Genomic DNA, 17,997 nt, shown 5'->3' with positions numbered 1-17,997 from the left:
ACAGTGCTGCTCAAACTTACATGCAATATTTAATAACTTGCATGCAAAGACATCTCTTTCTGCTCTGCTCATCCACACAGCGCTTCTCATTTCTCAGGGTGAAATGGATACAGGCCATCTGAAGAATAGACTGAAATGTTATCTGTTCATAAGAGAGGTGCCACTGCCTGCTTCTGCCCGAGCCGCTCAACACATGTCACGTTCTGTGCTTTCAGTGAGCGTTTACTGGCTGCTGTTTTTCAGACCGTTCTTGATTTTTTATAAGAAGTGCCGGTAACACTTTACATTTGGGAACACATATTCACTATTAATTTTTTTTCCCCCTCAGTGAACTCTTAATTTGCTGCTTATTAATAATTAATATCTAAAATATGCTCATGCAGAATAAGGCATTAATATGTGCTTTCTAAGTACTAATAAGCAGCCAATATGCTAGTAATATGCATGCTAATAAGCAACTTAGTGAGAACTGGTCCCTAAACTATAGTGGTGCGTCTTTCACACTTTATCTACATAAAAAATACCATCTTGTAATTATCACACATCGCATTTCCATTAGCATCATCAAATAAATTAAGCTTCGAGTTGTAGTTGCGGTTTCAGGGAGAGAAGAAGTTAAAACTGCACGACTGTGAAGAAAAAGAAGGATTCAGTAACATTTAGACAACTTAAGTATCTGGACACTTGAGTCATATTTAAATTGGTCTGAATGTCCTTGCAGCATCTAACAAAATAACAAAACAAGTGTCATCGATAGGAAAGAAAGATGCACAGACGCCCTTCACAAGTTTGCTACAAACGACAGATGTAGTGTTTAAGATGAAGACAGTCAGTGTTGTGGTTAGTTATTGGATGATGTTGCTAGTTAATGCGATTCTCTACACCTGTGTGAACGCGGTGAATCGCCAGCTAGCCAAAAGAAAACATCCCACAGCATTTGACACACTTCGTCTAATACAGTAAGGTTTTTAAGCGTGACTCAAATATACAAAGTGTCTCTTTTGGTCCACTGTACGAACAGGACCATGACATCTCATTATCTAAACGATCTCAGCGGCCTCATGGAGAAGAGCACTTACCAGAGCTGCAGGTAACACACCAGTTTGGTCACCATGACCTCGGCCCGGGTCAGAGGTGCGTTTGAGCCCCACATCCAGCAGTGCATCCCTCACTGCACAACACGCTCCTCTCCTCCTGTGCATCATCTCATTAAATCATTCATGAAATTTTGACACCAGGAGAGAACCCCGAGACACAGGACGCCTTTGGAAAAACCTGACGCATGCAGGACTGCTGTGCTTATGCACTTATTGTCATGTTTGTGTTGAATCTGTCATTTTATGACTGCTTAAATGTATTAAGCATATCAGAAACCCTGTATCTGAAAGAGCTGCTCATGTGTTTATACATGCACACATGAATCAACCAGAAAATGGACACGCTTTCAACCGATCTAGCGTGAGACGGCGGCGTGTTCCTGAGGAATTGGTAATAATACTTGATGCACTTAATCCAAACCGATTAGAGGACCGCAGCTGTTCAGGATTAGAACAAACTATAACTGCACTGCATCTATAGTTCCTCTTCTAAAACACGGCCAGGTCACATTTCAGCACAAAATCAAAAGAGAAACGATACGGTTTCATTGCCCGTCGATGTTTTGCACTGTGACAGTATTTTCATGACAGTTTGCTTCTCTTTGATATAGGGCCTATTAATTATATCCTCAGTAGTGAGTCTCTTTTTAAATTCAAATCAGTTTGAATACTGCCATGAGATGTAAATGCATCAGTTATAATATATCATCATTCTGTCATATTCTTGTCTCGTGAAATTAATTTTGAAATGAAATATGTCTCAGGCATTGTTTCTGAGATTTACTCTAAAAGATGTACCTAAAGATAACGGCTACAGGTCCAATAAAATATCAAAACATCTCAATGCTTGCAGCTAATCTTTGAATGAATGAAGCTATCAGTGCAAATGTTTGTTTGTAGTTATTGATAAACTTATATTTGCCATAAATCATGGCAAATTATTCGTTTGATCATTTTTCTTCATTTGGTAATGGGGTTGAGACTGAGGAACACAGTCAACACTATGATTTGGCAAAATAATATAATAATTATTGAGAAAATATTTAGATTTTTAACTGTCATGCTGTAGAAAGGGTCAAAATGATGTCAACATCCTGTTTTCCGGTTTTATGGAACACAACATATTTAAAAAATAAAGGTTTATATTAGTGCTTTATGATTGTTGCTAGTCAGCAGAGCTGGGTAGATTACTTACAGATTGTAATCAATTGCTGATTACAGATTACATGTTGAAAATTGTAGTAACATAATTTAGGTTACTCATTTTAGGTAGCCTACTTTTTAGATTAGTTTTAGGTTACCTTTTACCTAACATCTTTTAAACTTACCATTTGTAATCAATAATGCAATTCATAATTATTTGTTTCATACATAGTGTTTTTCACTGCATGGATCACAAAGTTATTTACATGCCCATTTTATACTGTGAATATATTCAATGCTAAATGGTATAAAAGACAGTAGGATTTTTAGAACGGAAAAATTAAAAGAGAAAAAAAGAATTAAGGAGAATCAATAAATTATGAAAAACGTCTCAGGTTACTTATGCAACCATGGTTCCCTGAGTAGGGAACGAGACACTGCGTCCTCTAGGGGTCGCTATGGGGAACGCCTCGTCGTGACCCGTGTCTGAAGCATACATTGAAAAAACACCAACAACACGTTGGCCGGCGACAGCCCATTTAAGCGCGATGTATCCTGGAGGGGCTTAGATGGCAAGGAAGGAGTATTAAGGGAGGATGTCTCGCCCAAAGAGAGATAGCTAGCCAGCGTCTCTTCTACAGGGGGCATCCTCTCATAGCCGTTTTCACGCATCGCCTCGATGTTGGCATAACTCGTATGCTGGAATCGATAGATGCGAAAAGAAAACGGCCTCTTCCATTCTTTCTCGATTTCAGTATGCAAATCAGGAAGGAATGGAAGGCTCACCCATGTCAAACTAGCAAGCAAACACTACAGATTTTGGCCTATGATAGGAGGATCTTTTAAGATTCACAAAATGTGTCTCTAATCCGAATAATTTGACAAATTAGACATTGCTGTACAGAAAGTGAAGCAAATGTAAATTTGCATGTAATCACAGACAATCATATTTGCATCCGAGTCAAAATTTCACCATAGGATGTCACAAAAGGTCAGCAAAATAACATGATTTACTGGAATTATTTTATCAGCATGAGCAGAGAGTTTCACAACAAAATATTGTTTAGGAATAACAAAACCATTTCAAACTACCTATGATGTAAAAAAGAAATATAAAACTGAGAAAATTCATCCCTGTACGTGTTCCACAGCGTGTCAGAAATTCTGAAGGTCTGCAGGATGCACAGAATTACTTCTGAAGAGTCTGTAAGCCAGGAGCTGCCCGCCAAAAATCATCATCAACAACCCAGAGCCTACAGGAGACGAGACACACGTACCGTCAGCATTTCATTACAGATTGTGATGCACTGAGCACATGTTCAACATCAGATGAGTGCCCCGATTTCACTTTATTGCACTGATTTTAAAAAATCAGTCTAAATTAGTGACACAAATGATCAGAAAAGGCCCTATTGAAAAAACAGCATATGCTGGTTAGGTATGTTTTGAAGCATGGCTGCTGGTTATGAGCTGGTTTAAGCTGGTCCTGAGCAGAAGCTAGTTGCTTAGGACCAGCAGCCATGCTTCAAAACATATCTAACCAGGATATGCTGCCTGGTTGTCAACAGGGCTTATATACAAAGGTCGCGTGTCCTTTGAACTTTTCATATACACCTAGGATGCCTCGGGGGTGAGTAAAACGCAGCCTAATTTTCATTTTTGGGTGAACTAACCCTTTAACAGGGGTGTCCAATCCTGCTCCTTGAGGGCCAGTATCCTGCAGAGTTTAGCTCCAACACACTTGAATAGAATCTTCTTAAAAATCATCATAAATAACTTCTTAAAGTTAGGATTGATTGCCCAGATCAGTGCATCCTGAGACGAGCTCTTTACAACCATGGCGCATTAAAAACAAGCAGCTTAGACGAAAACGAAAACAGTGTGTGCGCTTATTATGATTATTACGGTAATCTGCAGGCATCGCAAAAAGATAAGCCTTGAAGCGTTTTTCAATATTTAATCAGATAAAGATGCCATTTTCTACTTAAGAAACAAACTAAGTTGTTCTTTAGAACATATATGAGAACTTCTTGAGAATTGTTCAAGAATTGCACTTAGGAACATTTTTACCAATATCTTGGAATTTTTTGTGTTTAATTGGGGTTGGAGCTAAACTCTGCAGGACAGAGGCCTTCCAGGAACGGGTTTGGACACCCCAGACCTATAAGCAATTCAACCACAGACAACTGAGTGGCACTAGTGGTGCATTCACATGCTATCATAACTGCCATTGATATGTGACATCAACTTGACCCATAACCTTTTATGGTGAAAAGAGGACAGACTCCGCAGTGAACAGAGAATGTGAAGCTACGTCACGCCGCGTTGCATGCCGCTAATGATACTGGAATTAACACAGATACCTGCTTACCTTTTTTGTTTTTGCCTTGAAAATGAAATATTCACATTCTTCTTAGTATCATTTTGCAAGGAAGAGATGCTATTTTATTGCACTGCATGATAATTTGACGATTTCAGTGTAGTTTTGCAGAATTCCGTTCATTATTACTATTTTATTTAGTGATAGTTTAATCAGTGACATTATTAAAAGAGCTGCTATCCTGCGTGACATCAGCTTCATATTCTCTATTGTTGGGAATTTGTTATTTTCTTGATTGTATATTCTATATGTCTGTTTTTGTGTGATGCTAAACTATATGACAGAGGCTAAAATGACGTCTGTTTCACTGCCAAAACTGAAAGCTTGTCCAAAAGAGAGAACTTACCGAGAGCAATCCACCAGTGCTCTGTCGAGGGAAAATCAGCCATAACTGAAACCAGAGTCACAGTGAAAACAGGTTCAAAAGCAGCCCTCGTGCACTTCCAAATATACAATTTTACAAAACATTCATCACAAACACATGCATATCACCAATGCAAATACTGTAAGTACATGCAATGACAATATCTAGGACTGTCAATAGATTAAATTAAGTAGATATAATAAATGACCCAATGAATCACATCTATCAATCATCTATCGATCATTCAAAGACATTTGCCTACATTATTATGCCATGCAACTGAAAGCATTGAATAGACAAATAAATGTCTGTAGAAGCCAATGTATTTTTATTGACATTTTTGCCTGTCATGACAATCACAGCTCAGCAATCCATTGAATCAAGTCCACCTTGTTTTCCATTTACAGTACTGTATGTTTTAATTGTTATTCAGACAGCCGATATAGCGTCTCACTATTCTTTAGCGCCTCACGTTTTCTGCTCTCAGTAAGTGTGCTTTGGTGAAGAGTGTCGCCTGACTGCAGACTCACAACAACATGAAGCTAATACTTCCAGCTTTTTACAGAATTTAAGAGCGGGTCAGTGGCACGATTCATTATATCGGCTTTGTTGGTGAGCAACCCTCTCGTTAAACTTACGTACTTACTAAGCATTATGTCATTTTCCAGAACTGCAACTTGCATAATTCTGTGCATTCACTAATCTAATTCATTCAAACACCACAGTATGGGTAAACTCGGTTCACAAAAGGAGCCGGAAGTGAAACAAACCGGCTGATGTTTTGCAGTAGCCTGAGGCTGTCAGCAGTGTTGTGTGGGTGAAGATGTTTTTCCACTAATGGATGTTATTCAATAGAGTCTGTGGCTCTCAAACCTCTGATGTACTTATGACAGTACTACATCACGTTTATCTATCATACTGATCTCATATGTTCAGGGAAATGTTCACTCTTAATCCAAAGAGAAACATTTTTAATGTCAAAGGAACCAAAAGAGAAAATGGTGACTTTTTCTTCTTTGTGAATTCAGCTATTTCTAAATATTTCTAAAGAGGCTAAACAGTTGATTTAAACACTTTACGGCTCATAATAACTCGCATCATTATATGCAACTGTATTATAAGTAAGTTTTATTGGCCCACAGTCGTCCATTGCAAGGACATTTCTGTACCCTAGTAAAAAAAAAAAAAACATTTTTATACATTAATTTCATACTACGTATACTTCAAATCCATTAACATTTATTGACATATCACTTAAGAATTACTGATATAAAATTATAATTGGAGTATTTCTTTATTGCACAATGCACATTTCTTAAGATTATGCCTAAAATGTGTTTTAACGTCACTATTGATGAGGATTGTATGCTCTCTGTATAATATCAGTCATTAAATGCAAGACATTTAAAGTGTACTTGCACTAGTTCCACTTTAGCAAAATCAAATAAACTTCAGTATATCTTTAGTGCTACTTCCGCACAATTAAAGTGCATCAAGTACAAAATTAGTTGTTCCAATTTAGCAGACTTTAAGTATACGAGTTTAGTATACCAAAAGTACAAACGCAGGGTATTTTTAATAAGCACATAAATATGTAAATGCATCTGTAGTATACTTAGCACAAAATAAATGCATTTCAAATAGCATATATTTTTTTCACTAGAGTAAATATAATTTTTGCTTGTCTTTCACAAACTCTGGGATGAGAGATGGATAATTGATCAAACTGATTTGACCAGATGTGTTTAATGTCAAGTCTTCCCCTTGTATGTAGATGTCCTCACCTGCTACGGTCAGAGCGACGTGCAGCAGTGTGACAGTGATGGCGTAGTCCCACACCCACTCCTCCACGATCCACGTGAATATCAGGCCACCCAGAACATACGTCACCTCTGTGGAGATCACACTCACTGCACAACACACATGTGATTAGTAGCATCAAAACTTCTCTAATCATTGCACTGCACAGTAATGATAGAGCCAAAACTTTGTCAGTATGTTGTCAGTATTGTGAGATCATCAAGCATTGCTGAAGTGTTACCCTCTTTCACCAACAGCCATTTTCTGTCCAATTTCAACAACTGTTAATTTAATGTGTAGTATGTGTGCTTTACCATATATATACACTATATACATATATATATATATATATATATATACAGTACACACATATATACATATACACACACACACACATATATATATATCATGCTCTCTTGATATCAACAATCAGCATCAGTCTATAATCAGCCCATAACTGCAGACCATAGCAATGTTGTGATAAGAATACATAATGCAAAGTTTGTACCACTATAAGTGAAAATCTTGAGCCAGTATTTAGCTGAATGCAGCTTTACACAACACAGAGTATTGAAGCCAGCCTACCTAAATATTTGGGACTTTGCCATGATGGTTGAGTGGTGTAGTCAAAAGGCGCTAACAAGCTGTCCACCTCCTCCACCCTGATAACAGCAAACAAACAACAAATAAACACTCAAACAGCTTGAACTATTTCTGCTTTTAGTTCTTCAAATCAAGAATGTGATGCTGCTATAATGTTAATTGTCTTTATTATTGCAATAAAGTTTATTGAAGATTAAAAAAACCAACACAATCTTATGGCAATTCCTAACTATTTTGTTTTGCTGAATTTGTGGCTAATTTGTATAAATTCATTTAATCCAATTCGTATGTTTTCATACAATTTTCTTAAGCCGCACTAACAATTAGGTTTAGGGGTGGAGCTTCATGCTTACTTTTTTTGTACAAATCACATTGCACGAATTCATACCTCATAAAACAGTTGCATTTTCTCATGAGATCAGGTTGAAAAACACATGGCGAATTAGGGTTAAATCCAATACGCAACACAAACTGATCCCGCTCTACTACAGTGAATATCATGCTTATGCTAATTTTGTGTAGATCGCAAAATTTAGGATCCAGATTTTTCATTATACATCAAGTAGTAACCCAACCAGGGTTATTATAGTTAAATAAAACAGATAGGTGGCACATTAAATGACACCTTATATATATATATATATATATATATATATATATATATGTACTCTCTCAATTATGCTAAAATAACAATGCATGTGTGTCTATATATATATATAACTTTGTTTTGAAACAGTTTTTATTTTTATATTTTTAGTTTTAATTTTAATTTTAGTTAAAGTTTTAGTAATTTTGTTGTGTTTTTGTCATTTTTAGTATTTTTTATAGATATGTCTATAAAGTTTTTATTAATTTTTATTTCAGTTTTAGTTATTGTAGTACATTAAATTAAATTAAATTAAAGCAAGAAATGTTGCTTTGGAAAGTAGCTGAAATAAAAATATTTTATGTTTTATTTCAAATCATGAAAATGTTTTTAATGGCATTATACATCAAGTAGTAACCCAACCAGGGTTATTATAGTTAAATAAAACTAAAACTGAAACTAAAATTAAAACCATTAAAAAAACTATTTCATTATAAAATAAACAAATAAAATAAACGTTAACTGAAATCAAATATAAAATATTTTTATTTCAGCTACTTTCCAAAGCAATATTTCTTAATTTAATTTAATTTAATTTAATAAAACTATATAGACATCTATAAAAAATAAAAAAAATGACAAAAACACAACAAAATTACTAAAACTTTAACTAAAATTTTAATTAAAACTGAAAATTTATTTGTTTCAAAAACAAAGTTATATATATATATATATATATATGTACTCTCTCAATTATGCTAAAATAACAATGCATGTGTGTCTATATATATATATAACTTTGTTTTGAAACAGTTTTTATTTTTATATTTTTAGTTTTAATTTTAATTTTAGTTAAAGTTTTAGTAATTTTGTTGTGTTTTTGTCATTTTTAGTATTTTTTATAGATATGTCTATAAAGTTTTTATTAATTTTTATTTCAGTTTTAGTTATTGTAGTACATTAAATTAAATTAAAGCAAGAAATGTTGCTTTGGAAAGTAGCTGAAATAAAAATATTTTATATTTTATTTCAAATCATGAAAATGTTTTTAAAGGTTTTAATTTTAGTTTTATTTAACTATAATAACCCTGGTTGGGTTACTACTTGATGTATAATGAAAAATCTGGATCCTAAATTTTGCGATCTACACAAAATTAGCATAAGCATGATATTCACTGTTGCGTATTTGATTTGACTCGTATCTATACATATATATATATATATATATTTATTTATTTAACAGCCTCTCAGGTATGCTAAAATAACACTGAACCCAACACAGTACCAAAATCGTTGCTCGTACATTCAAAGAAAAGAAAAAAACCCTGCATAGGCTCAACAATATTCTAATTAATAACATGATAAACTGTTCTTGGGTTGAACAGGAGAATTAATAATTTTGTGAATGCATATAAAGAACAGCAGCAGTGATTTGCATATAACAGTCCATGGGACTAATATTACAAGTGTTGAGAAATACTGACATAGACTATTTTCTTTCTGTACTACAGGAAGTCAGTAGACACGTCACCACATAAGAGGCAGATGCACACAGAAACACAGACAGAGAGAGAGAGAGAGAGAGAGAGAGGAAGTTATGCTGCTCAACGTGGAAAATCTCACCTGAGAATGCCGATGCAGAGACTGACCACAATATAGTAGAGAGAGTAGAAGCACAGCATACACATCAACAGGTTCTGAAGAACAGCCTGACGACAAGCACACGACACAGCCACACTCAGTGCTTCTGGGAAACATCTCTACATCAGTTGGTTCTAGTAGTGTTAGTATTATTAATCAAACATGTTCTATTGGCATAGAGGCCTGAATTATTCCTGCACATGGTTTCTGCTATTTAGTCACTCCTTCAGTTTTACATTACAATTCACTGAAACCAAGGGCTATAGAAACATAGCTACTGCTACAGGGACACAGTGGATCCTTCAGGATCAGATCTGCTGCACCATAGATAATCAGACTTTACCCAGGTGTCATTGGGCTTGGTGTTGAGGGGCAGTTGTTGGCCATGGCGTTTGATCAGCGTGGTCCCACAGCACCGGCAGCAGTAGTCCAACAACATGAATGGCCAGCGATTCTTTGATCGGCGCTCTCGCAGGTAGCATAAGACTGAATCAGTGCATCTGTCATGGCTGCTCTTAATAAGATTAGCAACGCTTCCGTAAATCTGGGCAGGACAAAGCCCACCTCCAGGCCCGGGCTGCACTAACGAATTACCCACACACACTAAAAATACTCCTGGTTAAGTAAGGCTGTGCTAGAATACCTCACATTAGCCTCCCGCTAGCACAGTTGGCTGTAAGGGCATTTGTTTCAAGATTGGTTTCTGTTCTATAGCACTTCTAACATTTTAGAAATGGTTTAGATTTCAGATTAATAACACTGTGCACCAACTGCAACACATGGGTAAGACCATGCACACAATTTAGGCCTGTACTTGTTTGAAATCATATGTGGGTCATTCCTGTTAGGAAGCATCTTTTGGATATTTTTTTTAAAACAAAAATAAACATGCTTGTGTTGAAATTGAAGGAATAATTCCTACGGCAAAAATGGCAACGTCCACTCAAACCAGTTCTACCAAATGTATTTTCCATTCACCCCTATGTTTACTTAATTGTGATACTGTGATTAAAAACTTTAAACTATTAACAAATGCATAAATGAACGAAAAATTGCAATTTTGTCCAAATTCAAAAGAAAGCCAAAAGCATTCTTCTAATGAACAGGTTTGGCTCTTCCAGTGAAGAACATTCTCAATGCTACACATACAGTGAGATTCTATGTCAGCGGTTCTCAAGTCCAGTCCTGGCGACCCCCAGCTCTGTATATTTTACATGTGTCTCTTATTTAACACTGATTCCGATCATCAGCTCGTTAGAAGAGAGCTCCACGCATGAACTGTGTTCCCACTGACATGATCCCTACACAGTGTTCACTGCTCCCTACTCCTGAGCACAGGACATCTGTTGAACTTTACTTCACTTCAGAACATTCATTCATGGATTTGCGCTACGCCACGGCCTGCAGCGTCTTCACACACAGATGAAACTTACTAGAGAAGTGTGAAGTGTGACATAATATACCTCTGTAAATAAATACAGCTGAAATTCACGTCTCACACACTTTAATGCCCTTTGAATGAACATACACTCCCTTCAAACTGGAGTCATGGCTGATGTCCCGTGATGTTCACTTCGCAGGGCACTTACGGTCGAATAGAACAAACATCTGAAGTGATAAGAGACACATACAAAATGTGCAGAGCGGGGTGACGAGAGGACTGGAATTGAAAACCACTGCCCTCGAGATATTTAAAGATTAGTTGACCAGCTTCAAGTGATCAGTATACGAGCATAAGTGTGTGTTTGTGTGTGTGTGTGAGTGTTTTGTCTGTGTGTGTGTGTGTGTGCGTAAATGTAATAGAAGAATTGAATATGCAGAGGTACACTAACTGCAGACAGGTCTGGCGCTAAACCTGATACAAGAACTTGGAATTGCAGAAACGTATATATTAAGGGCTCACCTCTGCCTTTGAACTCAATTTGCAACCTAAATTCTTTATGTTAGCATGACGCTGAGTCCTTGCAAGTGGCTAAATTAAAACTATAATCAAAACCACCTACTGCAGGCATGCAACTCCAAACTGCACTGATTACATGAGCAGCGATGGCAGTCGTTTTAATAAATGTGTACATCTGTAATCTAAACAGGCCTGACAAACAACTAAGTTTCAGCTTGATTAGATAAAGTGCAAATAATGACTAGTTAAAGCCTGCATTACACTCCTAGTCAGAGTGCACTAATAAATAACGCTTGTGGCACAAATTGCATAATAAAAAAATAAATAAATACAGCTCTACTGCTTGGTTGGCTAACCAAATACCATGTTTTATGATTGTTTGTCATTCAGTGTTTTATCCAAAGAAATCAGATGAATTCTACTCTGTCAGCACCTGTTGTGACTGTTTAAGTCTATGAGGTGCATTCATTTACACAAGCAAAGTGCATTGAACAGTTAAACAGGCTTTCAAGAGACAAAGGCTCACAGAAACCCACTCACGTTAAGCCTGAACTTAGTATAGTAGGCTATAATTCAGTGCGTTTTAGTTTAATAGTATCTAGTGTTGTTCTAAACAGCTTAGTTTAGTGTGTTATTATGTAGCGGTAGCCTGCTACAACTGAAAAGCGGTGCATGACACAGTGTTGCGTTGCGCTAAATCCGACCATTTCTGTATGGTTCAGGGTTATTTTGTTGCTCTGTGCAGCACAGTTCAGAGTCGTTTTCACAGATAGGCTCGACTACACGACCGGAGCAGTGCTGTTAGCCTTCACAGCGTTTGTGTGCGTCAGCTTTCTCCAATAAAACCACCGTCAGCACTCGGGAGTTTGGTCGTTTGTATTTACTGAGACGTTTCTGTACATTTTGGAAGCATGGGTTGCACGCAGGAATTTATTTTTAGCAACAAAACAGCAATGGCGAATGTTTTGCGCCGTCCGACCACGTCGCCGCGCGTTAAAAGAGCCGCAGGCGGCGCGGTGAGCGTCAGCGACATCGTTTTGATCCGTCGGAATTGTTTCAGCGCAAAACTTTCGATATTGTCATGATGGGCGAGTGTGAAGCGCGACGGCTGTGCGCATGCGCTCTGGAGTCCGCCTGGCCAATTTCTCAGTACTCGTGGGAGAATTTGGGTAAGAAACAGACAAATTAAAACAATCGCACGCTAGAATAAACTGCTTGTGTAGCATTTTATACTCTTTAATAAACCTTTATGCGCCGTCTCAGACTTTCGCGGGAGGTGTAATGCTTAGGAATAATAATGAAAGTTAGATTTAAAGTAGAAAACGTCTGGACGTGTCATCAATAATATGAGCAGCAGGAAGAGAGTATGCAATAAAGAATAACGCGAATGAATGACACTCAGAATAGACGCAGTCGACAGAAAGGATCAAAGTGTGCATGTGCGGCTGATGGCAGGAATAAAGCATAGGTTTATCTGTGTCTGTGTACAATAATGCAGAGCAGCAGTGCATTCGCTCCTGTGTGCTGGAAACAGCAGGAACTGCTCGTGCCAAACAAAACATGTCTCGCGCGGTCGGCTCAATCATGCACTTTAAATGTCATTGATCAGCAATAATGCCGCGATTCGCCAGGCCTGTGTCTTTCAATTATATAGTGAATATAATTCCTGCTCCGCCATTTTGAGAAACTGCCTTTAAAACACATTAAAGAAAAGTGTTTTAATATCTGATACTGTGCCGTCTGAAATATGTCGTCGATGTTTAGGGGGAAATAATACTGCACTGTCGCCGTCGAGCCGAATCATTTCACCTCATTCAGTGGAAACTATTTAATACAATAGAGCTGCACGCAAGAAATGCGCAAAAACCTTGAAATAAACGGCAGAAAACGCGCTTCACAGAAAAACCAATGATGGGAAATTAACATGCATTTTATTTTATCATCATCACAATCGTCGCCTTTAAATTTGACCTAAATCATTAGTTTAAAAAAACTGTTATTCAAATAGATGTCAAAATATTGTACTTCACATTGAAAAGTAAAGCATGCACGGATATTTCAAATATTTGATGAGAAAATGAACTTTGTTTAATTATATCATGTATCAAATACCTATAAATACCAACTACAGCAGTGGAAATCGTTTCACGTCCAGATATGCGACTCTGCATTTAATGCGAAACCGTGATAAAATGTATCAAAACACTCGATGCGCGCACATAATCCTGTAATACGTGACAATATTGCGAGCATTTCTTTTTGATTTCATTGTTGTATAGAGGCTTGAAAGTTTCCAGCGCCGCGGATGAAGTGCGGGCAACAGCGCGCTCTGCTGGCGGATCCGGGAATGACTCACATGCGCTAGGCCTCGTGCGGCACTAACACACACACACACACACACACAACACACACACGCACTCACACACACACACACACGCACGCACGCACTCACACACACACACACACACACACACATACACACACACACACACACACATATGCACACACACGCACACACACACACGCACACGCACACAAACACACACACACACACACAAATATGTCTGTGCCATATTTACCCCAAAAACTAAAGAAAAATAAATTTTTATGGCGATTTAGTAATCTCAAAAAAGGCTTAATTTTTTATGCAAAACAAAATTCTTTTATTATTATTATTATTTTTTTAATTTTGGGGGTGAAACGTGACCAGTGAATCCTGAGATTCAGTCGCTATGTATTGCACATACTAAAGTTGCATGCATGTTTACGTGCACACACAAACACAAAATAGCTACTAAATCAACATTTAATTTTGTTTCTCTGTAGTAAAAACACACAAAATGTGTGTTTAGATGAAGTACAAAGAGCTCAGAAGTGTTTGCTCAGTGTTGTTTGCAATGACTTTCAGTGGTATATAGTGAGTAAGGCTTGTGTGTTTGGCGGTTCTGTGGGTTATTACACGGTGTTTTTCAGATTAGCTGTGTGCGGGTGTGATGGAGTCGTCGGGCCCGAGCACAGCCGCTCCAGAGTTTGATGTGTACGGGGCGATGGACTGGAAGGACGGAGTGGGAACACTGCCTGGCAGCGAGCTCAAGGTTAGCAAAGACATATAGGCCTTTATTATGTAAACATAAGACTGTCTATGAACCTAAACATGACATTAAATCTTTATGATGTTTTAATAGTGGTCTGATGGTCATCTTGTAGGAGTGTGTAGGTTAGTTGTGTACATTCAGTGTGTGTGTGTGTGTGTGTGTGTGTGTAGATGAAGTACAAAGAGCTCAGAAGTGTTTGCTCAGTGTTGTTTGCAATGACTTTCAGTGGTATATAGTGAGTAAGGCTTGTGTGTTTGGCGGTTCTGTGGGTTATTACACGGTGTTTTTCAGATTAGCTGTGTGCGGGTGTGATGGAGTCGTCGGGCCCGAGCACAGCCGCTCCAGAGTTTGATGTGTACGGGGCGATGGACTGGAAGGACGGAGTGGGAACACTGCCTGGCAGCGAGCTCAAGGTTAGCAAAGACATATAGGCCTTTATTATGTAAACATAAGACTGTCTATGAACCTAAACATGACATTAAATCTTTATGATGTTTTAATAGTGGTCTGATGGTCATCTTGTAGGAGTGTGTAGGTTAGTTGTGTACATTCAGTGTGTGTGTGTGTGTGTGTGTGTGTGTGTGTGTTAGTTCCGGGTGAATGAGTTTGGGGTCCTGGAGGTCATAACGGACGAGATGGAGGAGGAGAGGGGCAAAAAAGCTCACGCCACCACCACGTGGAGCGTCCCCACTGCACAAGAGGGTAAACACACCACCATACGCTCGTGTTTGGGTTTATTACAGCAGATGAAGTGCTCTTAAGCCCCCACCCCGTCCCCCTGGTTACTGTTTCTAACTAGAGTTACACAACATCCCATAGGAATGAACTGGAGATTTCTGTGATTTTCAGTTATTTCACTCATAACATGGTAAAAATGACTGGATTTTATACTTGAGTGGGCTGGAATGAATCGTGAGATTGCAAAGCATTTTCATCTGCCATGTTTCCTTAATTACACAGTAACATAATTTAACAGAAGAGACTGTGAATCAGAATGGAGTCAAATGAAAAGAGAAAAGCCTCATTTTCACAGCGATTACAGCTGATCATATTAGTGCAGGTGAACAGATGCAACACATTCACTACGGTACTGAACTCTTGCATACTGTCACAATACAGTCACCTGAAATAATGTTCAGTTAAAGTAATAATACCAAAAATGAAAAGTGGTATCCTGCAAGAACTACTTCTGCCTGATTTAAACCATATAAATGAGTTTTGTTGGTATAAATCAATGTATTTTGGTTTATTCAGTGACGTTAATGTTTTGACTTGATTATAACTTGTTAACTTAGATGTTTTTAGGTTACTATTTTTTCAGTGTATAAATATGATGCTAAATTCACGTAAAAAAAACCCAACAACTTACAAGTATACTTGCAGTATAAAAACTATTAAACTAGTAGTTTACTGAGAGTACACTTCAACGTGTACTAAACAGGGATATATAAGTATATAACAAGTAAAATAGAAGTTGTGAATAAAAAAAGGTTAAGTAAGTTTTACAAGAAAATACTATGTCAGTCTTTATACTTCAAAATTTTATGTTTAATTCAGTGTTACTTGCTGTTTCTTTGTAATTATTTGTAAAATTGTAATGACAAGTTCAGAGTGCAAAATGTTTTAAAGTAATTTTTTCAGTGTATTGTTGTGATACCAAAGAAAAATCTAACACTTAAAGTACACATAAAATGACACTTTCATAAACTAAAAACCGGACCAATTTTCTTCCATTAAGTATTGAAATAGTACACTTACGTACTACTAGTATGTTAATTTTAATATAATTATTACTACATCAAGGTAATTGGAAAACATCCTTGAGCTTTTCCTAAGTTTGTTTAACAAAATGAACTAATATACTTCTTTGTTGTAAAAGTAGTGACATCGATTGACAGTGGAGCAGATGTAGGTGAGATTACTGATGTCCTACATGTTCATTTCCTACACGAGTCACTATTATAAGTGACCTGGCAAGAAGGTTTAGTGTTGAATGGCATTTGAAAACTATCCAAACACACCGATCCTCCATAGACTTACATTTGAATAGAGCACAGGCCTGTCTGATATTGCAGGTGGTGATTGGTCAGTAATGTTATCAGGTAAAGGGTCAGTCAGTCAAGAGTTACATTTTGTTATTTAAGGGTCTTGTGTTGATTTTCCTCAGCTCTCTCTAAGGAGCCGGTCTCAAAGGAGGAGACATCGTGGGCCCAGCGAGGCCTCGTGTGTGTCCGCTGTAACAGGAAGGGCTCGGTGGTGGACTTCCTGTCTGACGGGCTTCACTGCAGTGAGCGCTGTCTGCAGCAGGAGCAGCAAGAGTAAGTCCTGCACTGTACTAAACCCACTGCGGGCACAAAAAGTCAAGCATCACTGTCACTACAGCGACTTAACACTGCTTTTGTGCTCCAGGGTCACATATGTGGTGTTAGTGATGAGCTAGACAAGTGTTAAATGTGCTGTGAGTGTTTTAAGTCGTCCTGCAGCGTTTGAACGATTCCTCAGATCATGTGTGCTGTTGAGGAGAGCAGTGTTGGGGGGACCGCATTACAACTTACGTAATTAGATGACTTTTTCAAGCAACTAGTAAAGTAATGCATTACTTGTAAATTTACAATGAAATATCTGCGTTACTTTTTCAAATAAGTAATGCAAGTTACTTTATTTTCCCATTTATTGACTGACAGCTCTCCTGTCCCGTGTTGAGAGAAATCAGGAGTGAGTTTCAAAGGCTCTTTCTTCAGCCTGAAGCTTATTAATTTCACTTTTGGTGTGAAAGGGCCTTTACAGTTGCCAAAAATATAACCTTTGGGTTTTTCGTTGTTAAAGGGGTCCTATTATGCGTTTTCACTTTTTAAACTTTAGGTAGTCTGTAATGTTGCTGTTTCAGCATAAAAAAGATCTGCAAAGTTACAAAGCTCAAAGTCCACTTCAAAAGGAGATATTTTATTTAACAGAAATCACTTTTCAAAAACTACAACGAACGACTCGTTTGGACTACAACGCATATTTTCCGGGATTTGTGATATCCCGACCAGGCGCCGAGTGGTGCCAATCACAACACACACTGGCCTTGCTAACCAATCACAGCACATTTCGTATTTCAGAAGGCGGGCTTTCATTTGATACAGGAACTATTCGAGCCGTTCATGCCAGAATGGGGAGAGGGGTGTTGTAATGTAAATATGTTATGTAAATGTATAATATGTGGGAAAATAATGTGTTTTTTGAACAACCTAGTATGAGAGCCTGTTCTAGTACACCCCCAAAACAAAATCAAGACTTTGTAAAAGAGCATAATAGGACCCCTTTAAAAAACAAATAAGCAAGCCCAGCCCAGGTGACAGAAAGTAACACAAAAGTAATGTAATGCATTATTTTCCATAAAAAA

The 17,997-nt window shown here is 37.5% G+C and overlaps 2 protein-coding genes across 2 annotated transcripts in view; one reads left to right on the top strand and one right to left on the bottom strand.

Moving 5' to 3' along the window:
* Positions 1-3,111: 3,111 nt before the first annotated feature.
* On the bottom strand, positions 3,112-10,267 carry tmem244 (transmembrane protein 244). Its single transcript, XM_016516616.1, has 6 exons — positions 9,958-10,267; positions 9,597-9,682; positions 7,370-7,446; positions 6,769-6,894; positions 4,967-5,011; positions 3,112-3,493 (listed from the first exon to the last, which is right to left on the bottom strand). The coding sequence occupies exons 1-6, from the start codon at positions 10,051-10,053 to the stop codon at positions 3,396-3,398; spliced, it is 528 nt and encodes a 175-aa protein (XP_016372102.1). The 5' UTR covers positions 10,054-10,267; the 3' UTR covers positions 3,112-3,395.
* Positions 10,268-14,784: 4,517 nt separating this feature from the next.
* LOC107711611 (lethal(3)malignant brain tumor-like protein 3) overlaps positions 14,785-17,997 on the top strand; it is a 54,981-nt gene continuing 51,768 nt past the window's right edge. The window contains exons 1-3 of the mRNA XM_016516612.1: positions 14,785-15,022; positions 15,200-15,311; positions 16,777-16,927. Of these exons, the coding sequence (XP_016372098.1) occupies positions 14,921-15,022; positions 15,200-15,311; positions 16,777-16,927 (365 nt within the window). The 5' untranslated portion in view covers positions 14,785-14,920. The remainder of the gene's footprint in view (positions 15,023-15,199; positions 15,312-16,776; positions 16,928-17,997) is intronic.

The sequence above is a fragment of the Sinocyclocheilus rhinocerous genome, unplaced genomic scaffold, assembly GCF_001515625.1.
Source record: "Sinocyclocheilus rhinocerous isolate Xijiao unplaced genomic scaffold, SAMN03320098_v1.1 scaffold2012, whole genome shotgun sequence".
Classification (NCBI taxonomy): domain Eukaryota; kingdom Metazoa; phylum Chordata; class Actinopteri; order Cypriniformes; family Cyprinidae; genus Sinocyclocheilus; species Sinocyclocheilus rhinocerous.
The sequence above is the reverse complement of the archived record's forward strand: the minus strand, read 5'-3'. Positions and strand labels throughout refer to the sequence as shown.

Excerpts from the sequence above, each read along its gene's own strand:
- tmem244 (XM_016516616.1), bottom strand. The coding sequence starts at position 10,053 with ATGTTGTTGGACTACTGCTGCCGGTGCTGTGGGACCACGCTGATCAAA. Across the intron at positions 5,012-6,768 it reads CGTCGCTCTGACCGTAGCAG|TTATGGCTGATTTTCCCTCG; the intron begins GTGAGGACATCT and ends CTCTGGTTTCAG. Across the intron at positions 3,494-4,966 it reads GCACTGGTGGATTGCTCTCG|GCTCTGGGTTGTTGATGATG; the intron begins GTAAGTTCTCTC and ends CGTCTCCTGTAG.